General features: G+C 39.3%; 1 protein-coding gene across 1 annotated transcript in view; it reads right to left on the bottom strand.

The window, feature by feature from the left end:
* The window catches only part of ADGRV1 (adhesion G protein-coupled receptor V1), a 2,034,994-nt gene that overhangs the window by 872,944 nt on the left and 1,142,268 nt on the right, over positions 1 to 19,782 (bottom strand). The window contains exons 74-77 of the mRNA XM_078677778.1: positions 18,036 to 18,853; positions 13,755 to 13,872; positions 2,808 to 2,979; positions 604 to 846 (exon numbers count right to left, since the gene is read on the bottom strand). Coding sequence (XP_078533904.1) covers positions 604 to 846; positions 2,808 to 2,979; positions 13,755 to 13,872; positions 18,036 to 18,853 — 1,351 coding nt within the window. The remainder of the gene's footprint in view (positions 1 to 603; positions 847 to 2,807; positions 2,980 to 13,754; positions 13,873 to 18,035; positions 18,854 to 19,782) is intronic.

Raw genomic sequence — 19,782 nt, 5'->3', positions numbered from 1 at the left:
TTCTCTAGTGTGGTTCCATAAGCCCAGAACTCTCTTTCTCCCTCCTTCAGAACTTTGACACCATTAACCACCTTCCAAAAACATCTAAAAGTCCACCTTCACACACATTTCTCCAGCCGTCAGAATTTGATACCATTAACCACCTTCTGAAAACATCTAAAGGCTCACCTTTTCAAACATTACTTGGTCTATCATTTTGCACGTTCTGATGCTTTTTTTCCTATGCTGGTCTCCAATGTTCTATACACGTGTTAACTATAATGATGTTCTCTCTTCCCTTCATCTCAATGTAACTCTGTTACTTTAGAATATTTGATTGTAAAGCACCCTAACACTGATAACGGCCAGATGCACTATATAAATGTAGAAATAAATAAAATAAATAGAAAGAACAAACAATGACAGTACCTATTTGTTTGGTCTCCAAAAAATGAAAGCAATAAAGCTTTAAAAACAGTATTATTATCACAGGGCTTAAACAAACAAATGAAAGGTGCATATGATTGTAAGCTAAAAAACCAAGTTTCCCTGATGGAATTCTCTAGAAAAACAGTTATTGTAGAAGATACACAAGATGTGTTGTTACCTAGAACCCAAACCTACCTCCATACTATAGTGGACAGAAGTGGCCACTCCTACACTGGGCTTTCTGGAAACTTGCAGAGTGATTAAAGTAGTCTTTTTCTGAGCCACCGCAACCCGAGAGCCCAAAGCAAAGTATATCAGTCCTCGAGGAGCATCACTCTCAGGGACAGTGATGTATGCAAACTTAATGCTATTATTAAGGGCTGCACCAGCACTCACTTCATGAAGTTCAATGAAAAAATAGGTTTCAAATTCAGGTACCTGTAATGAGCAAAGCGGATGTATTAGTATATTTTGGGAGAAAAAAAAATCAATACATACACACATTTCAAAGACTAACACAAACAAGCAGCCACAGTTTCCCAAATAATCGTATATTATACACCATTATGTTCAATGCCAAGCTGCTTTATTTAATTTAAAACATAAAGATATATCTGATCATACACATCATGGGCCTATCATCAAAGAGAGATATATCCGATCCTATACCTCAAGGGTTGTTGCAAATTGTTTCAGCCTTAATTTTTCACACATAGACAGGTTTCACTGTCTGTTGTTGAAGACCTGTTGTCTTCAATAAAATACATTGCATTGGCTTTTGCTCAGCATCTTGCTTATTGGCTTCAGGGATATCATTTTCTATTTGTCAAAATGTGTGTTTTTCGTGTCTCTGGGAGTGCATGACTTCCCTATCTTTCGTCCCCATCTGCTGTTTTGCTGCTGCCAACAACCACAAGCTCGTCCATTGTTTCACTGTATCTTTACTTTATGCGAGTGATTGGAAGTTGCACACTGCTACCAGGCGACTCGCTTCACTTCCCATTCACAGCACCTGCACCTCTTCCCCTTCCTGCCCCTCACATTATAGTTTTTTTTTGTAGAATGTATCTTTTTTGTGAGGGTCATGCAGCTGCACACTGCTACCAGGCTGCTTGTTTCTCTGTATTTATGGGGCATGCCCAACACACACTGTATTTCTTAATTCACTGATTCAAAATGGCCACTCACCATCTTAGAACAGTTAATGCAGACACACAGGTGGACATCTGTAAATGATTCTTTCTAAACTATAAAAATAGAAATCTATGATAGCCACCATGGATGTGCATGCAGGCTGACCATCTTTAAAAGCTTTTTAAGCTTGTTGAAAAATTATTCCAAGATGGCCGCTGGGTGTGCTCATAAACGGCATCTATCTTGAAATGCTTTTTAAGTACACTTCTTAAAAAGCATTCTAAGGTGGCAGCTGGGTATGTGGATGCACAGTGGACATGTAGGAAAAAAGACATTAACAAAACCAATGGCTCCAAAGCCGCATTTGAAAAGCAAGACCAAGTTCTTGTATACTCCCTAGAATAAATAAGCCATTGCAAATGCTTGTTTACCATAACAGTTTCCAAGAGTATTGTCACAAGTTCCACCTCTATTTTGATTCCTTAGTGTCATTATATTTCCCTTTCAATTCCTTAGCAGTTTCAATTCAGAGTGCATAATTAGTTGCATTGAGGGTGTAATTAGCGTCCATTAAATAAAGAAAACAACAGCATCAAGCAACATCAAGCAATGAATATACTAATAGGTTTAGCTGTTCTACAATGCATGCACACACACACTCACAAAACAGGGACATGTCACTCATGTACGAAAACCTAAAGGCAACCATGCAGTCACCCAAGCACAAAGTCAGAGAGGAATGTTACAGCGCTTTATGCGGCTCTGAGATTGACTTAAATGAAAACATGTGAAAGGAGAGCTCAAAGGAGGGAACAAGTGTGAGGGAACAAGGAAGAATTCTTAAAAAAGAAACAACCTTTCTCAAAATGAAGGAGTAGTGAGTAGACAAACCTTGGTGTCCGGTTGGCAAAAAGAAAGCAATTTGGCAAGTATAGCAAAATATGCTATAGTAGACGGAAGGACAGGGACCGATATATTCATAAGAAGCAGAGCAAGCTGTTCGAAGAACCAAGCCTAAAGAAGAGTTGATGGAAACATGCTGACTCAAAAAATGATGCAAAGCCAGGATGCATAATTGAATACTAGAATACACCAGTGCTCTAAATGTATGGGCACAAACAAAAAGAATAATTATACATTTTCTATAACATTCTTGCTTTTTGTTTTCACAGTTCAGTGACCTGAAACAATTTCTCCTACAAACCTTCCGCAGGGAAAAAAATATTTGAAAGAGACTGCTATGGCAGCCTGGTGCTTCTACTGACCTCGTCAGGTTTGATTTCCACAGCGATAGTGCATTTTGTTTGGCCCTTAAAACACGTGGTGACCCCAGAAACCGCCAACAGTTCGTTAACCAGGTTCACTCCATCCCTTTGAAGTTCAACTGAGTTTTTGTTGAATGTTGCCCTCCAAGAAATGTTCACAGATTCAAAAACCCTGGAATAAATGAATACTTATAAAATACAATTTAAGAATTCAGTCCATAAATTGCACTTGTATAGATAGAAATCACATAGGCATTTATTATAAGCTTCAAAGAATAAACCAGAATTGAGTTATATGTATTACAATACGCAGTTATTTAAATGTTCATGTGAATAAAACAGAATTTCAGATTTGGAAGAGACATTTAAGTTAAGAGATGCGTTTTTCAGATGCGAAACATCGAAAGCTAAAACTTGGAGATAAAGTATTCACTGAATTGTCGAAATAGTGTCTAAAGAAGTTACAATCCATATGCCGAAAAATACAGTGATCAAGTCTCCCCATTTGTAGAGAATGTGAATATTTCAGGGTGATAGATCAAGGCATATATTGTTTATTATTTTTCAGCTCCAATTTGGAACCAGACGTGTAAATAGGATGATAATGGCTGTCGTCAATACCATTACCAGCAGCCATTTCCACAATATTTAGAACCGCGTAGGGTAATTTGGCGAATAACCTTTGAAAAATAACTTCTGCTGCCCATTATCACGGCTCCACAGGCACCAAAAGGCTAGAAAGAGATCTCTCATATTATCAATGGTGAATACCACACATCATGCAGCCATACTATTTTACCTCCAGAAGTTTGTTAATACTCTGTGGCTAAAAAATATCTGTAAACACAATTCCTGGGCATTTTTACCTCTCAACACCACACCCACCTCCTTAAAAATGGGAGAGGACTTTTATGTCAATAACTTCATAGATAAAGTCCATGACCACGCAGCATTTAGAGAACTGAATTTTAATGTGATCAATATTATAGAGCAAGTCCTTAGACTTAAAGAATGTAATGTCTATTTTCTTTAGAGGAAAACTGTAAGAAAGAAAGACATTTCTGTCACAGGTATCAAAACGGAGATCTATCCGTTTGGTTCTTCTGTTCCACGAGTAAATTACAGAAACAATATTGGAAATAGTGCTCAAAGATCAGCTCCTCAGCCTCTTCATACCCCCATACTATAATGGAACTAGTTCTGAAACCATTCTCCTCCTTTGCACAGCATCCGCTAGTGCTAGATAAACTCAGTTTCTCTAAGCTCCCCCTTGTCCTGGTGTCCAAGACTTAGCACTGGCATACACTTTTCAAACTATTCATTTAAGTCCTATATGCACTGATGAACTCCCCATGTCAATATACCCCAAAACATGAATCACACGAATAACTTTGCTGTAAATTATCTCTTGCACAAATCAAACTTATAAAACTATGCATATCAGAAATCTACATGTCCAAAATTGTCCAGTTATGCACATGGTCAGGATTGCGGTCAGAGACGTATCAAAAACGACCTGTCTGTCAGCATTGTTTAAAGGTATATTTAACAGGTTAAGGGTTTTCTGTGCCCCCTCTTCCCATTGCGATACAAAAGGGGATGATGGACGGAGCGTTTGAACAAATCAAACACTCACCCCCAGTCAACTGATCTGGGTTTAATCCATCACCATTCTTTAGTTCACTCAGCCACCCCAGTTCAGACAAGGCTATATGCAAATCAGTCTGACCCTGTGCCTCGTGGGAACAGTCCAGCCCGAACTGCCAAGCCATGTCTTCCCTGGACCGGAAACAAGCATCCTGGGACCGGTTTCGGATTCATAATCCTCATCGAACTGGTCCCAGGATGCTTGTTTCCGGTCCAGGGAAGACATGGCTTGGCAGTTCGGGCTGGACTGTTCCCACGAGGCACAGGGTCAGACTGATTTGCATATAGCCTTGTTTGAACTGGGGTGGCTGAGTGAACTAAAGAATGGTGATGGATTAAACCCAGATCAGTTGACTGGGGGTGAGTGTTTGATTTGTTCAAACGCTCCGTCCATCATCCCCTTTTGTATCGCTTTGTTCGCCCTAAGTGTGGCAGGGTATGCTCAGACGTGAGTCCCTTGTTCACTTGGCCACTGGATTCAAGATAGCCTGGCTGATGAGGATTATGAATCCGAAACCGGTCCCAGGATGCTTATTTCCGGTCCAGGGAAGACATGGCTTGGCAGTTCTGGCTGGACTGTTCCCACAAGGCACAGGGTCCGACTGATTTGCATATAGCCTTGTCTGAACTGGGGTGGCTGAGTGAACTAAAGAATGGTGATGGATTAAACCCAGATCAGTTGACTGGGGGTGAGTGTTTGATTTGTTCAAACGCTCCGTCCATCATCCCCTTTTGTATCGCCCTCTTCCCATTGAGCATACCTAATTTCCAGGAGATACAACGAATGTAGTGGTGCATATGGGGGCAAAGTCCCAAACATTCTCTGCCACAATCCTCGTCCAGATCTGGCAATTAACAGGAAATGGTCTCAGCCCCTGAAAGCTGTGCAAGATAACTCTAGATTTCTTGATTGACATGACGCTGCACATCACAAATGGTACACAGCGCACAATTTAAACTTTACTTAAAAAGCAAAGAAAAATAAGTATCCCTATGAATGACCCTAATATTGTGATGTCAGCACTATAATAGTTTAGGGCTTGTTTAAGATTATGCATATTGATGGAGCTCTGCATGCCATGCACCCACCTCTAAAAGCAGAGCAGCAATTTGAAGGCCAGCTGATTTGCATGAATAGATAACATTTTATAAAGTGCTCGATTGCCCGGAGGTGTTTGGGGCTGCCAAAGCTTAAAAAATATCTCGCCTTATTGCTAGATCCCACCACCGGTTGGAAGAACTATGTTTTCAAACGATTCCTGAAGGATGAATGTTTAGCCAACATCTGCAAATCATGAGACAGAGTGTTCCACAGATTAGATGTCACATGCATGAATGATCTTCCACCCCAGTGGCATCAATTAATTTAGGTACTGTCACCTTTATACTACAAGCTGATCCTATGGCCTGTTAGGGCCCATGCCACTGGAATATTGCCTCAAGATTTTTAGGATCCATTTTGGAAAGTGCTGTATTTGTTATACACAGTCCTTTTCCTTACTGGTAACCAGTGATGTTTATATAATTCATTTGAAACAGACTGCTATAAGGGAATATTTAGGATCAGGCAAACCACAGCATTTTGGGATACCTGCAGTCTTTTCAAACAAGTAAATCAATGCCCACATAGAGGGCATTATAGTAGTCTAACCGTGATAGATTTAATGCTGAAACAATTAACTTATGAGAATTCAAAAGAATGTATGGAAAAAAAAATTGAGCGTTATAACAGAGCATGATGATAGAACAAAGCTTACTTGTTTGATAAAAGCAAGAGAATCGTCAAAGACTCCACCTAGGTTCCTAGCTGCTTTGATAGGAACAGGAATATTGCCAAACTCCTCAGGTCACCAAGAAGAAGTTAACTTGCTTTCCAAAAATAAGGACCTCTGTCTTTTCAGCATTCAGATTCAGACAGTTGTCACTCATCCCAACTCATACCTCTGGGATATAATTTTGACAGTTTGTTTCAGATCACTAATTATCGTTAGATACAGTGACCAGTATCTGGGTGTCGCCTGCATAAATGAAGACAGATAAACTAAAAGATCTAATCAAGACTGCTAGAGGAGAGATGAATACACTAAAACAGGTAGGGCTCAATGACGAGACTTGTGGCACCCCACAAGGCAGAGAGAAATGTTTGAAGCAGTACTGCAAATCACCATCTGTGACCTGCACAATAGAAAAGAGAGTAGCAGCTGTATGACTTGGCTATTCATCCCAAACTGAGCAAGGCAGGTCACTAGCATGGAGTGCTGACTGTCAAATGCAGCCAAAAGGTCTAATGATATAAGCACAGCTGAGCCACCCTTATCTGCAATGCTCTAATACCCGGCTACATAATGCTCCATATTTAAAGGAATGCATCTGCTCCTGTTACTTAAATTAAGGAGTGCAAGCAGTGCCTTATTTTGGAATAAATATGCTTTGGCTGTAATTTTTGCTCAAAAGATCCAGTATTTCTGGCACTTGGCGCGATCCGGGCACAGACCGGCACAGACAGGCTAGCCTTCAGAGAGCCTTTAGTGTGGCAGTGGTGAGCACGCCATGCGGATACACTATCTTCATGCTTAAACCCCTCTCTAAATCAAGGGGCTTGGCTAAGACTGACGTGACTCAATATGTTAGGCCAAACAAAGGGGCATAATTTAATATTTTGACATTGTTAGGTGTGAAGTTATGAAACACAGTTGTTTCATGCTATATTAGGTCAGCAATGTGTGGCTAAATAGATGCCATTTGTATTCACGTTATGCAACCCACTGTGTTATCCCCATAATGTGCAGTATTCAGTTAGCGAGTGTCATTCCATTTTTCATTTTGTAATCCCTATTAGGCTGCTTAGGCTGTGTCTGAGTTAGGCTTTATTACTCGTATTGCTTGCCTCAGCAGAACACTGTATTTCGCTATTATTCTCTCTGCTGTTCAAGGCTGCTTCTCGACTTACTAATGAATGGGCCATTCTGTCCTAGCATACCTATCTGAATGTGTAGTTTCTGCTCCCAAGTTAGGAGAAGCTGAGACCCAGCCCGTGGCCTTGGATTCCTGATAATATGTACCCATCTGGCAGGTGTTAGCTCATCTTACTGTGCCTCTTTGTTCATGAACGGCCCAAGACGGTAGTTTTCCATTGGGGGCATGGTTGGAGGCTTCTCGGGAGGAATTATTATTCACTGTAGACAGTTGGGGGGCCAGTCCCTCGACAGACATCTTAGGGGACAGGTCATGATGGACTCCTCTGCAGACTATTGCCAATAAACATGTACGTTTGCATTCTCTACTGTCTGACCGACTCTTCATTCTTGAGAAGGCATAACAGGTGGTTGTACGCAACCTAAGTCGCCCTTAAGGGCCACTTCCTTCAAGACAAATGAGAGGAGTGGCTGGAAAATCATGAATATTTATGCTAAAGAGGAGGGGAGGAATTAAGAAGCTTACAGAGGGTTAGGGAGGGGTATAGGTAGAAGCATGCACCCACCCACAAAACAGTAAGCCCATTGCTAATCACAAGCTATCCTTCTATAGTTACTACAGCCATAAAAGATTAAAAACAATAGTAGTTTTGCTCCAGCTCAGAGCTTGAGAAAGGCCAGTACCATTCATGCCCAATAACTGCAACACCCTCTCATTAAAAATAAATAGTGACAGGTCTTAAAAAAAAAAACATAGAAAATATTCAATTAAATTATTTAAACTATTTAAAATATAAATACATGTAATTTAATGTTCAAAAAATATCTATGAATTGTATTTATTCATTTATTTAAATAACCTTTTTATTTTAGAAGGGAATGTAACCACAATTTTCACAAAAATTAATTTGATTACTTTTTATTCTATATGTCACATATAATCATTTTTAATGAAGAATACATTTTTTTTACTTTAGGTGTCATTCTTTTAATTTTATACTTTAGAAGAATAATTGTATATGTTCTAAATACTTACATTTGTAATTTAAAATTGTTATTATCACCGCAATATTTTTATATTGTTCTACAAATAAAATGTATACATAAAATTAAAAAAACATTTTTATTTAGAATGAAAAATAGTTATCTAATTTCCTTTCTGAGTAACTTTAGAATCGTAAATTGTCACTAGAAAAAAATAGTAAAGTTCCTCAAAACTGTAAAAATAAATTTACTTGTAGTAAATTTACTCATGCACAGGACTCAGACATGGTGACTTTACCCGTAGCTATCCATGATCTGGACATTGCACAAATCCGAAAAGAACATGCTTCTCTACATTTTAGGTCTCAGCTACTACCAGCTATAGCTTTCTGTTGACCATACCAGACCCATTCTTTGCAGCATGTTGGATATAGTTGGAGTGTCATTTTGGTCTTCCCATTATTCATGACTGGATGGCTTTGTTGTCTTTCTTACTTCCCTGTTCCTAATTCGATGGCTTTCCTCACTATTCTTGTGTTTGTCCCACCCAGGAGCATTTAGATCTTGCATTGTTCTAAATGGGTGAGGTATCCTCTGCTGATGTCAAGCCTTTCTCTGCAGTGCATTGGAAAGGCTATTAGTTATCCCTCTATCTCCCTACTCCCTACTCCCACCCTACCCCTCCAAGCACTCCTAACCCTGACTCCAACCTCTTAAAATCTATGTTTGCCACCGATACCCACACAACACTATCGCAGGCAGACGGACTTACATCACTGGCAGACAGCTTTTAATAGAATTTTATTAAATAAAAACCAAAATGCATTTAAATATGACCACTATGTATGTGTACTCATATGTGTCAGCAGTATCTCCATGAATTTTGCAATATTTAACAAAATGACATTCCTAGATGGGCATTGTGGATTTTTGTGCATTCATTGCAGCCATCTTGAAACTAAATTTTCCTAAAATAAAACAAAATGGATTCAAAGGTCACCATTGTGGATGTGAACGCATCCGCAGAGGCCATCTTTTCATGCTTTTTGCAATATTTATCAAAATGCCATTCCAAAATGGCCACTGTAGATGCACATGCCTTTGAAGCAGATAGCTGAGCTAACAAAAAGCATTGCCAACGCCAATAGTTCTCCCAGCAAAAGCTCTGGGCTTTGTCAAAGGTTTTCCTCTTCAGTAGTGGATTTAGAATTTTGTAATTTGTAAGCAAGGTGGTGTCCTGCACAAGTTAAACTGAGGCTATCTAATAAACTAAAAGATGTGTAGGGCCATGTTTGGAAAAGCATTGAAATATCCTTAACCACTATCTGGTAGAGTGTGATTTTTGGTTCAGGAGACAGACATTTTAAGTAATTTGCTAACATTATGGGTAACCGTTATTTGAATGACGTTGAATCACTTTCATATGTTCTACCAAATCTCATTGGGATATTTTGGCCACATTTTGTCTAATGTAATTGTGTACTATCACTGGAATTTATACACAAAAAGCTAAGAAAACCAACAAAAATGTTTGATAGACATATCTAATTTCAGATCTCTATGGAAGGGTAATTGAAATCACATTAAATACAGTAAATTGTACATGGTTTAGCAATGGCATATCAGAATTGATTACTCCTATCAAAGAGGGCTATTTATATTATACAGTCAGTTTGTGTCTTTTAGAAATGTGTTTGCTTAGCACAGATGCTGTCTCTCTGCTCTTCATTGTGATTGGAGAGCAAAGCAATAAATAAGGGAGAAGGGAAATAGCATGATGTATGTATTAGTATTTGGATGGGGGAGGTGGCTCCTTACGGTGGATTAGAAGGGTGGCATGACACCCTGTAATATCTAGACAGGATGAGGAAGCTGTTTACAAGAGTTGTGAAGGACAATGAAAGGATGTTAAGTTTTGTTTAAATATATTTGGAGGTTGGAGAAGTATATAAGGGTAATAGGCAGCGTGTGAGATTGAAAGAGGCCACACAAGATGAGACGGTGATCTATATCTTCCCTCTGCACAACTGTTTCATTGGATTAGTTTGCAGGGACTTTTTCAGGGGGGTACACACAACATAAAATTGTAGATGGGTAATTTTGAATAAAGGGGAGTTTAGAAGTAATTGGGCCTACCCACAAGCAGACGCGACTTCACCTCTGAGGTTTTGCCAACACCGCCATGTGAGATTAAGCGCTCATGTGTCTACTCTCACTCTGCTCCATTTTCCATTTTATTCTCGTGAGTTATTCAAGTGGCTAGTACCTCTAAAAAGAGGTCATGGACAGACAGGTCTCAGTAAATCTAGGTCTTCTACTGAAGCATGACACTCTTGGACAGGTACAGTGAGTATTACTGAACGTTTCCTATTTGCCTTTGAGCAATGCTGCAGAAAAAAAACTGCAGGAATGATCTACCCCGTCCTGCCCTTTATCATGGCCAGGGATAATTTTGAACGTCTGCATCCTGGCTCTTCTGCAACTATGGCGAAGGGATTAGCCCCATACCTCCTAGATCTTCAGCAACTATCAGATTAGGAGTGAAGCTCTTTTAACTGATTTTCATTACAGATCAGGTAATATGGTTCTAAAGGTGAGCGATCTTCCATCTGCCTTTTTTTATATAATGAAACATTGGATTTGGGACACATCTTTCTACTAATGCCCGTGTTTTCTCAAACATGGGACTAGAATTCTTCCTCACAAAAAGGAATTTGATACACCTTGACCACTAACTGTGAACCATGCGTTATGTGTTTTTGTGAGGGTCGCCATCAAATATTTTTTTGTGTTTCTAGCTAATCCTTTCTGCTTTGCTTTTTCTAGCCTGTAATTCATTTTTTTTCCTATTTGAGAATATTAAGAAAAACAACCAAAAGGGTTTATGTTTTTACATTTTTCTGGTTTCATAACTTTATTTTATATAGCCTGCCCATGCTCATGAACATCTTCAATTTTCACAAGGTATGACAATTACAGTTGGCTTCCTCATAGAGTACCATTTATTCCCAACTTGAGATTTGCTTAGTGTGCTCAAACCCTACTTGTGAGAGCTTAGATGGCTTTGAATGGCGAAAACAAAGGATAAAATTACCTAATGAGTCACTGAATAATTTAATAATGGTATCATGAGACACACAGGGGCTACATGATGAGGCTGAAAAATGTTAACACATATTAGGATGCACAGAAAATAAGTGCCCCAGGCATCCTTCGGATTATTTTTTATTCTTATCAGGAGCACCATTATTAAATTAATCTGTGACCGACTTGGTAATTTTCTCCTTAATTTTTCCCATCCAAAATGATGAAGTATGCTAGTCCAAAAAGAACCATTGCAGCATTCTTGTGGTGAATAGAGTGTTTATCTGTTGAATCAGCAATCATTAAGCTTGCTGTATGTGTTTACGATCTGAGATTAGGAAGGGTAGTGCACGTGGGTATCCACTTCCTCCTCTTTTTCATTTCTATAGACTAGGTACTGTGAGTTGGATTTGTTATAAAATGATCAAAATGCTAATTGTAGTATGGAATATGATCTATATCTTGACGCTGAATGGTATGAAGCCAATACAATTTAAGGTATGTTTCAGAAAATCAGAATATGCTCCTTGCAGAAAGGAGATGCTTATTCATTTTATTAACAGTCTACTCATTGTTTTGTACAGCATTCATCTTCTATCTAGATATGTGTCCAGTAGAGAACCAGCACTAGGTATTTTATGTTTTCAAGATCAATTCTAGTAATTGTTTGCAATGTACTGGGCATTTTTTAGTCATTGTTCCTTTGTGGTGGTAGGGTAGACGTCATGGAAAGTTTTCTTCCAGTTGTTTTTCTTTTTTTTATTAACAAACTCTTTCAAGAAGGTTCTTCTGCAATGAGGCAGTATTACTAACAAGTCTTTATAGACTTTGAATAACATATTTGTATTAATATATCATCTTCAACAATATTAGACAGGCTATTTATAGTTTCTAGGAACAGTATGCCTTGTGCTCTGGTGTCTTCTTTTTACTCTATTTCTTGTCTGCATGTCGTACCAGTCTCCACTGTTACTCAATATCCTAGGTGTGCCTTTTGTTTGGGGTCATGTACATGTTGTGCTACCTTTTAGCTGGATTGTTGCCAACTTGTATAATTTTTCTGGTTTAGTGACATTATTTTTATATTTGTGGATATGTAGCAGGCTATAAGCTTTGCTATAACTATGTTGGAGTACATATGTGTATGTTATTTTTCAACAACCTGCCGTAACATACTACTATCTTTCATGCCCTCAGGGTTCTATCACCTGAATATTGTCACTTCTATCAAGTACAGTTGTGTGAAAAATATCATACATAATAGCATATTAACTAGACCAGCTAAATTAACTATATTTATAAGTAACCACCCAGTAAAAATAAAATGGACCAATACACAACCTTTCCTATTTGTGATAATGTGTGATTGATGGGTAATATACTGAAATAACAGAATTGTGACAAAACTCATCTGTTACTTACTATTCCAAATCCCCTTGCACATGATTGTTTGGCCAGCCCTTTTGGGCTGGCCAAACAGTCATGTGCACTTTGCATTTTCTCCACCTAGGCTGCATTACAGCCTGGGTGGAGAATATGCCAAGGCTCCCATTCCCTGGCTGAGTGCTGAACCATGGCGATCAGACCAATCACATCACTGTATTGCAGCGTTGTGATTGGCTTAGGGGAGCCTGGGTGTTTCCTGTAGTGGAGTGGAAGGACGAGGGCAAGGGACAACGGGGAGAGACGCAGCAAGAAAGGAAGTTTTTTAAAATTTCTTTACCCCCTTCCCTCCTCATTCCCGACCTCTCCCACCCCCCCTCCCCGATCCGTGTCATCCGCCACTGGTGAAATGAATATATTCTGCACATTTTATATTCAAAGAAAATACTTTTGTCCATCCGTAGATACAAGCTGATTTGATGCAATATGCATTTTGCCATTTGGTATGACTGACTGAGAAGAAACCATAAATGCATCTCTTGTCAGGTTAGCTTCTAAAGTAAGAAGAAAATGTTGTTAGCAGTTCAAGCATTCTTCTGTCTTCTGAGTTGGACACCAACCTAAAGAATATAACTTTCATGAATATTATTAGTAATTTTCTTCTGCAGTCAACCATGAATCAACTCCTGACTAGATTGTCTTTTAATGGGCATCTATTTTACACCCTATATATTTTCCTTATTAATATATTTGAGATTAACAATTTTCTTCCTGATATTCGCAGTGGTTTCACATGATTGGCTGAAAATCAGTCTACTTCATATTTCAATATTTAATTACATTATTTTTGCTGAAGGTGCATTCCATGGATTTAATAAAAGAATATATTACTGATCAAAATCTCAATATCAGTTATCATTGACTTTCACTGTACCTATTTGGTTGCCTTCTTACTGTCAACTTCACTGTCCGGTTTTCAGAATCTTCATCGAGTACCATCCCATACAGTGACTCCATACTAAATCCCAGAATTCCATTTTGTAGATCATTTCCTATGAGGCAGTAATGTAATAAAAATTAAGTTTATGAAGAGGTCTGAATTAAATTGCACTGCTAACATTGGTGGCAAGCTACGTTTCCGTAACAGCATCTCTGCAATTTCAACAACTCAGACATATTGAATTAGCAAAATGACTCCAAACTCCACCTACGAATCAGGGTACTTCCTGTAGTACAGTCCTGAATAGGTTGCAAAGAGAACAGCCTTCGCTCACCTTTGGGTGATAGATATGTCTGACAAGGGAATCACCTGACAAACATGCATGTAGGAGCCTTGCATACCAAACCAACCTTTAAACAGATTCAGTAATAACTAAAGGCCATCAATCTACACACAAAAATGAGGTTAGAATAATTACTAAAACATAAATAAAGCTAAACAAAGACAACTGATGATGAGTTTAAATATTATGGGTAAAAATAATTTAATGCATTCAAATTTAGTTGAAAATAAAATGAAAACCCGTAAATAACGAAATACCATCAATTACAACCTCGGAGCAAAACATGGGAAACACAAGGAAAATTTTTATGAGAGCCTCATTTTGAGTGACCCACGTGAGCAGAATTTGATTTCATTGTCACATGATGGGTTCGAGGGTTTGGAGAATGTGGTCAATTCCATTGATGGGGGGGGGTTGTAAGACATTTTAGGTAGGCATGCTGTGCAGAAGATGACAAGATTTTGTTGCGGGCACTAGAAAGAGCAGTATTAGAATTTCGGTGTTCAGTTCCTTCGTGCAAAATTGGCTGAAATTGGTTGACTTTTCTTATGGAAGCAAGGATAACATTTAGTGCCAGTAAAATTACAATTTTCCTGAATGTGTTGATTAGTGCTTTCCTTTCACAATGAACTTCTGCAGATGTTTGGTGTAGGAACTGAATTTTACTTGGTGAATGACACACATCCACGTGGGGCACACAGTAATGATGTAGAGGAGGCCTTTGAAAGAATTTGGTGAGCACCAGGATGTTTCTTGTTTTCTGATGGTAATCATTTCTTTCTTCATGATTTAAGGGTACCAGGAAATATTGAAATTAGACTTGAACTATTTTGTTTGGGGCAGGAAAGCAAGAGCGATCAAGCTCTCCCACAGTTGATTTGAGAGTGTCAAGGAGAACATCAGTGCATTTGTCGTATTTAGGTTCATTGTTAAGATGCATCCAAGTGGAGAGCCAGAAGAAATGTTTTGAAACATCGGGAGGTGGTGGTAGAGGGTTTGGTAGACACATAGTGAGATTGTTCTGGGAAAATAATAATGTATACTAGTCTATCTACCCATGTGGGAAGCTATATAGAAAGGGGAGAGGGCATCAGAAATGATGTGGGCCAGGTTGTTGTCAAAGAAATGAGTGGGTGTTGAGATGTAAAAGGTCATTTAGGACAGGGAAAAAAAAGTTTAGGTAGTTCATGATTTTGTGGGAGCCAGAGAAGCTGAAGCCCCGAAAAAGCTTTTATAACTGCTATATATGGATGAGAAGGATAATATTTTGGAGAAGTCTTCCAGAAAGATTTCCAATAGCCAAATGGATCGAATGTAGGTGGGATGTGCTAAAGGGATGATAGTGAAAGTGAAGTGTACTTTCATTCAGATGTAGGGAGGAAGTTAAAGTGGTATGTAGGAGGAAGGTTGTGTGGACTATGGTATGAACTTCGCCTTTGTTTGTGGGTGGGGTAGCAGAGGATGGTGTTGCAATGTGGGACAATCTCATCATATGTCAGGCTTGATTGGGGATGAGTCAGGTCTCTAATGAACAGAGCTGTAAGTTGTTATTTTCTACTCAGTATCAGAGGTCTGCAGCATTTCTGTGCAGAAAGTGTCCACTAATAAGCACAGAGAAGATGGGGTTGAAATGTGTGAGTTATGAGTGCCTAGATGATGCTGTTGAAAATGTTTTACTTGCAATAGTAGTTGAGTTTTTTGTGTGGTAATGGAGTGTGGAGAAGGAAATGGTATGTGGAGTAGATGCACACGTTTCAATGAAGCAGGGGTTCTCACCTTCAGCCCCAAATGATGTAAATGTAGGTTAGGCACTCGTGCCGCAAATGCAGGTTGTGCAATGCTGACTCATAGTACAGGTCACAGACATGCAGTTTAGACATAGATGAAGCAGACAGCACAAGTTGCAGAAAATGGTGGTTTGGGGCAAGTTGGGCGTAACTTTTAGAAGCTGCTGGAGGAAGTTCCACGGGTTGAGACCCATACTGGACACCACAGATCGCTCTAATGTAGGAATTCTTGATGTCGTTTGGCAACCATATTCTGGTACAAATAGAGCTTCCGGTCAAAATATATTTGTGTGTGTTACTGAGAAAAGGCTAGGCACACAAGAAATTAGAACAATGGGGTTGGAACCTCCTACTTGTCCAAGGGAGCTGTTCCCCAGATGTCTCCTTCATGTTAAATGTCACTGATTGAAGGATCTGCAGCACTTTGAAGTTTAGGTATAAGTGTATGTATGAGGTTCAGTCTGGATTGTTTTCAGTGAGGAGCAGTAGCGCCACAATTAGAAACAGAAAGGAGAAAGCTTGCAATACAGCTTATGGACTTCATGGACTTGCTGTTCCTGATGCAACCCTGATATAAATGACGCGGGTAACCTGTGGACATTATAATTTGAGCACATTAGAAGAGGAAAAGCATGTAGTATTTTCTTCCTTTTTGAGGTGCACAACTCGTAATATTGGGGTAGTTGCACTGATGGTCATAAACACATCCAGTGGTATTGGTGTTTACCTGGTGAACGATTACCACTTGAATTGAATAGGTCCTGAAATGAGGGCCTAAATCTAGCAAAGTAACACTTTAGGAAGCCGCCATAGCAAATCTAGCAGCTCTGGTGGTTCATGGCACACCTGCAGCCAGGAAACTATCAGACTGGAGATGAAGATGTGCAAAGAAAACACAAGGTAACAGTCCTTCTCCAGTGATGCACCCATCACCATATCCATGAGGTCTGTCCTAACCTTGCTTCAATTAAAGAAAGAGCTGATGACTTACTACCTCTTTAAGGAACACTACATCATGATGTAGTAACAATCCTCTCTCTTAGAAACCAGGAGCTGTATTTTGAGCGCAGGTGTGAGTGCCTATTTTATGCACCTGCAGTGTGTAAAGTGAATCAATTTAATCCAATATTTCTATGAGTTAGGCAGTGGCACCAGTCACAAACAAAAAGTGGTGGAGTGGGTGGAGAGAAAGCAGGGGGGGAAGCATGGTAGGGAGCGTGCGGGGGGAGTTTAATAATAATTAAAAAAAAGAAAGACTTGCTTGGAGATGACGGCGCCTCCCGCCCCTTGCCTTGGTGATCTTCTTCCTGGTCCCAGCAGACACTGGAACAGTGTCAAAGACTCCCTGTGCAATCCCTCGCTCCTCCCATGCTATAATAGCAGTGTACGGATTGACCTGAGTGGGCTGGTGTGATGCTCTGCTCTGGATCAGGGAGTCTGTGCTGTTTCTCCAACGTGGCTTCAATGCAAATGGGTTGGAGAAACCTAAGTGCGTATGTGTGTTTGACCGGACCAAGACAGCTGACCAAACAACCATGCAAACATTGAAGTGCACCAATACGTCCTCCTCCCACAATTCATGGCCCCGGCCCCACCCCTGCTTGCACATGCTGGCTCAACCCACAGGTGAAAAATAAAATAAAAATAAAATATTGTTTCATATTCAGTTGCTGGGTCTGAGACAGTGAGACAGTGCTCCTCCTCCATTGCGGAGGAGCTGCCCCTGGAGTTAGGACATGATATTCAGACATTTCAGACAAACAGTCAAACAGCATGACTTGATCCCTTACATGGATTTTTCCCCATGCTTTTCACTGCCTCTCAGCAGTTTGCATACTGTTTTATGGAAGCGTGTGGGACCCAGCAACAACTTTTTGGCTGCCACCCTATTTACCTCATCAATGATGCTCTAAGTTGTAGAAGCAATGCAATTATCTGTGCCTATTTGAACCTTGCTGTCTGATAATCATAATTGACAAAAATGCAGACAATATTCAAATTCAATTTGTATTCATCAACATATTCATGATTGCTACTTGTGTTTTAACTTCTTGGAAAATTACTGGTTCTTATTTTTACACTAGATATATTTGGTATATTTAGATGTTGGTAATCTTACAAATGAATAAAAAAAAATGAAAATACCTTTAATGAATATTGTCGTGTAGGCTGCACCTTCTGAAACCTGTGCTCCTCCTTGTGGATTTGTTAAAAAGACGTAAAATACTTCCTGGCCTTCAGGCTCATCATCATCCAAAATTCTAATGGACACATTGGTTTCCACTTCTCCATCCTGAAACGTAATTGCTATAACCTGTTCATCAAAATCCAGACCTTCAGTGGCCCATGACGACCTTATAATTTCATGGGTGCTATGGAAAGGCAGTCCACTCAACCCGTCTTGTGCACTGGTCCCACCAAAGGTTTTTACTGTCACTTTGACAACACCTTTCAATCCTTGGGTGCGTCTGACATTCAGTAGTATGGCATTGGGAGCACTGGCATTTGCGTCTTCTTCTGTATGAATCAGAGAAGGGCCAAGAGTGAAGATTCCATTAGTGATGTCATTGGCTAATATTGTTATTGATGCAACACTGAAATCTGAATTTAAGCGGGGATTCTTTTGGAACATGCCCACATGTTCCACCAAAGTAAGATTTATATAAAACACTTCGTCCATCTCCGGAATCTTGTCATCAATGATTGAGATGTTTATGAGCACACTCATCTGAAGGTTTTCAAAAATGGCTTCTCCATTTTCAATGGGCACAAAGTCTTCATGGGCTTTGGCACTAGCTGCAACTGTCTGATACTTCACTTTTGTTTTATTTCCCTGGAAGCCATAAAGCCGCTGTACATGCATCGAGACCACCTGCACACCTTCCTCTACTGTGACCTGCCTGGAACTGGAAGCAAGCTGGAAGACTCCAAATGGCTCAATTTGAGCTACAGTAAATCCCGATCTAAAGAGAAGAAACAACACAATTCAAACAATTCAAACATCATCATTGTAGAAGTAGTCTGAAGACTAATTGTAAAGAGCAATAATTTGTTTTAGTATCTTCAAAATATAGTACAATGTCAATGTATTATTTTGAACTTCTTGGTTCTTTTTACTATTTAAATGAAACATAGATTAATGTCAAATAATGGAAAAAATCTGGGGACTAATTAGTAAGTAAAAGCGTACTTCTTTATTGTTAATGGGCCAATCAATAAACCCAAATCTCCAATTGTTCCTCTGATTAGATTCAAGAAATCACTTGCCTTAACTGGTCAGTTACAAATGTTTGTTTATATATTCACGATTGCTCAAATTCAATCGGTATAATTGCTAAATAGCATCATTTCAAGAGGACTGCAGCGCCATTGCCAGAGCCCAAAAGTTCCCACTACTCCGCATATGGAGTGAATAGTGCCACGGTGTAGTAGTAATAAGGTGTGGATAACCAACATTTAGCCACTTCTCTAGCTGCAGGATTCTTTATTTGCTATATCCTACTCAGGATTTTCTTGGCAGTCCCTAAGATCCTAGGAACTGATTCACAAAGGTAAATATACATGTTTATATTTACTTCTTTGTAGATCTGCTCCTACACTTAGGTTTAACGCTCCACTTTTTTGCTGTTTACCATTTCCGAGAGGAGATTTATACCTAGGTATAGACTTACATGTCTCCACCCCCTCAAATGAGGGTAAGGAGCCTCCTACAACGCACTTTATGAGTGTAAAGTCACTACTCGTCAATTTTCACTTGTTTTTACAGATCTCCGCCACTGGTTATCTACTATCTATGTGACAGTATGGGGACATTTAAGTAAGCTTATTATTTTGAAACAATAAATACTGAAGAATATTTTAATGTAGAAAATAAAAGTAAAATACTTTAAAA

Source organism: Lissotriton helveticus, chromosome 2_1, assembly GCF_964261635.1.
Source record: "Lissotriton helveticus chromosome 2_1, aLisHel1.1, whole genome shotgun sequence".
NCBI classification, from domain to species: Eukaryota; Metazoa; Chordata; class Amphibia; order Caudata; family Salamandridae; genus Lissotriton; species Lissotriton helveticus.
The sequence above is the reverse complement of the archived record's forward strand: the minus strand, read 5'-3'. Positions and strand labels throughout refer to the sequence as shown.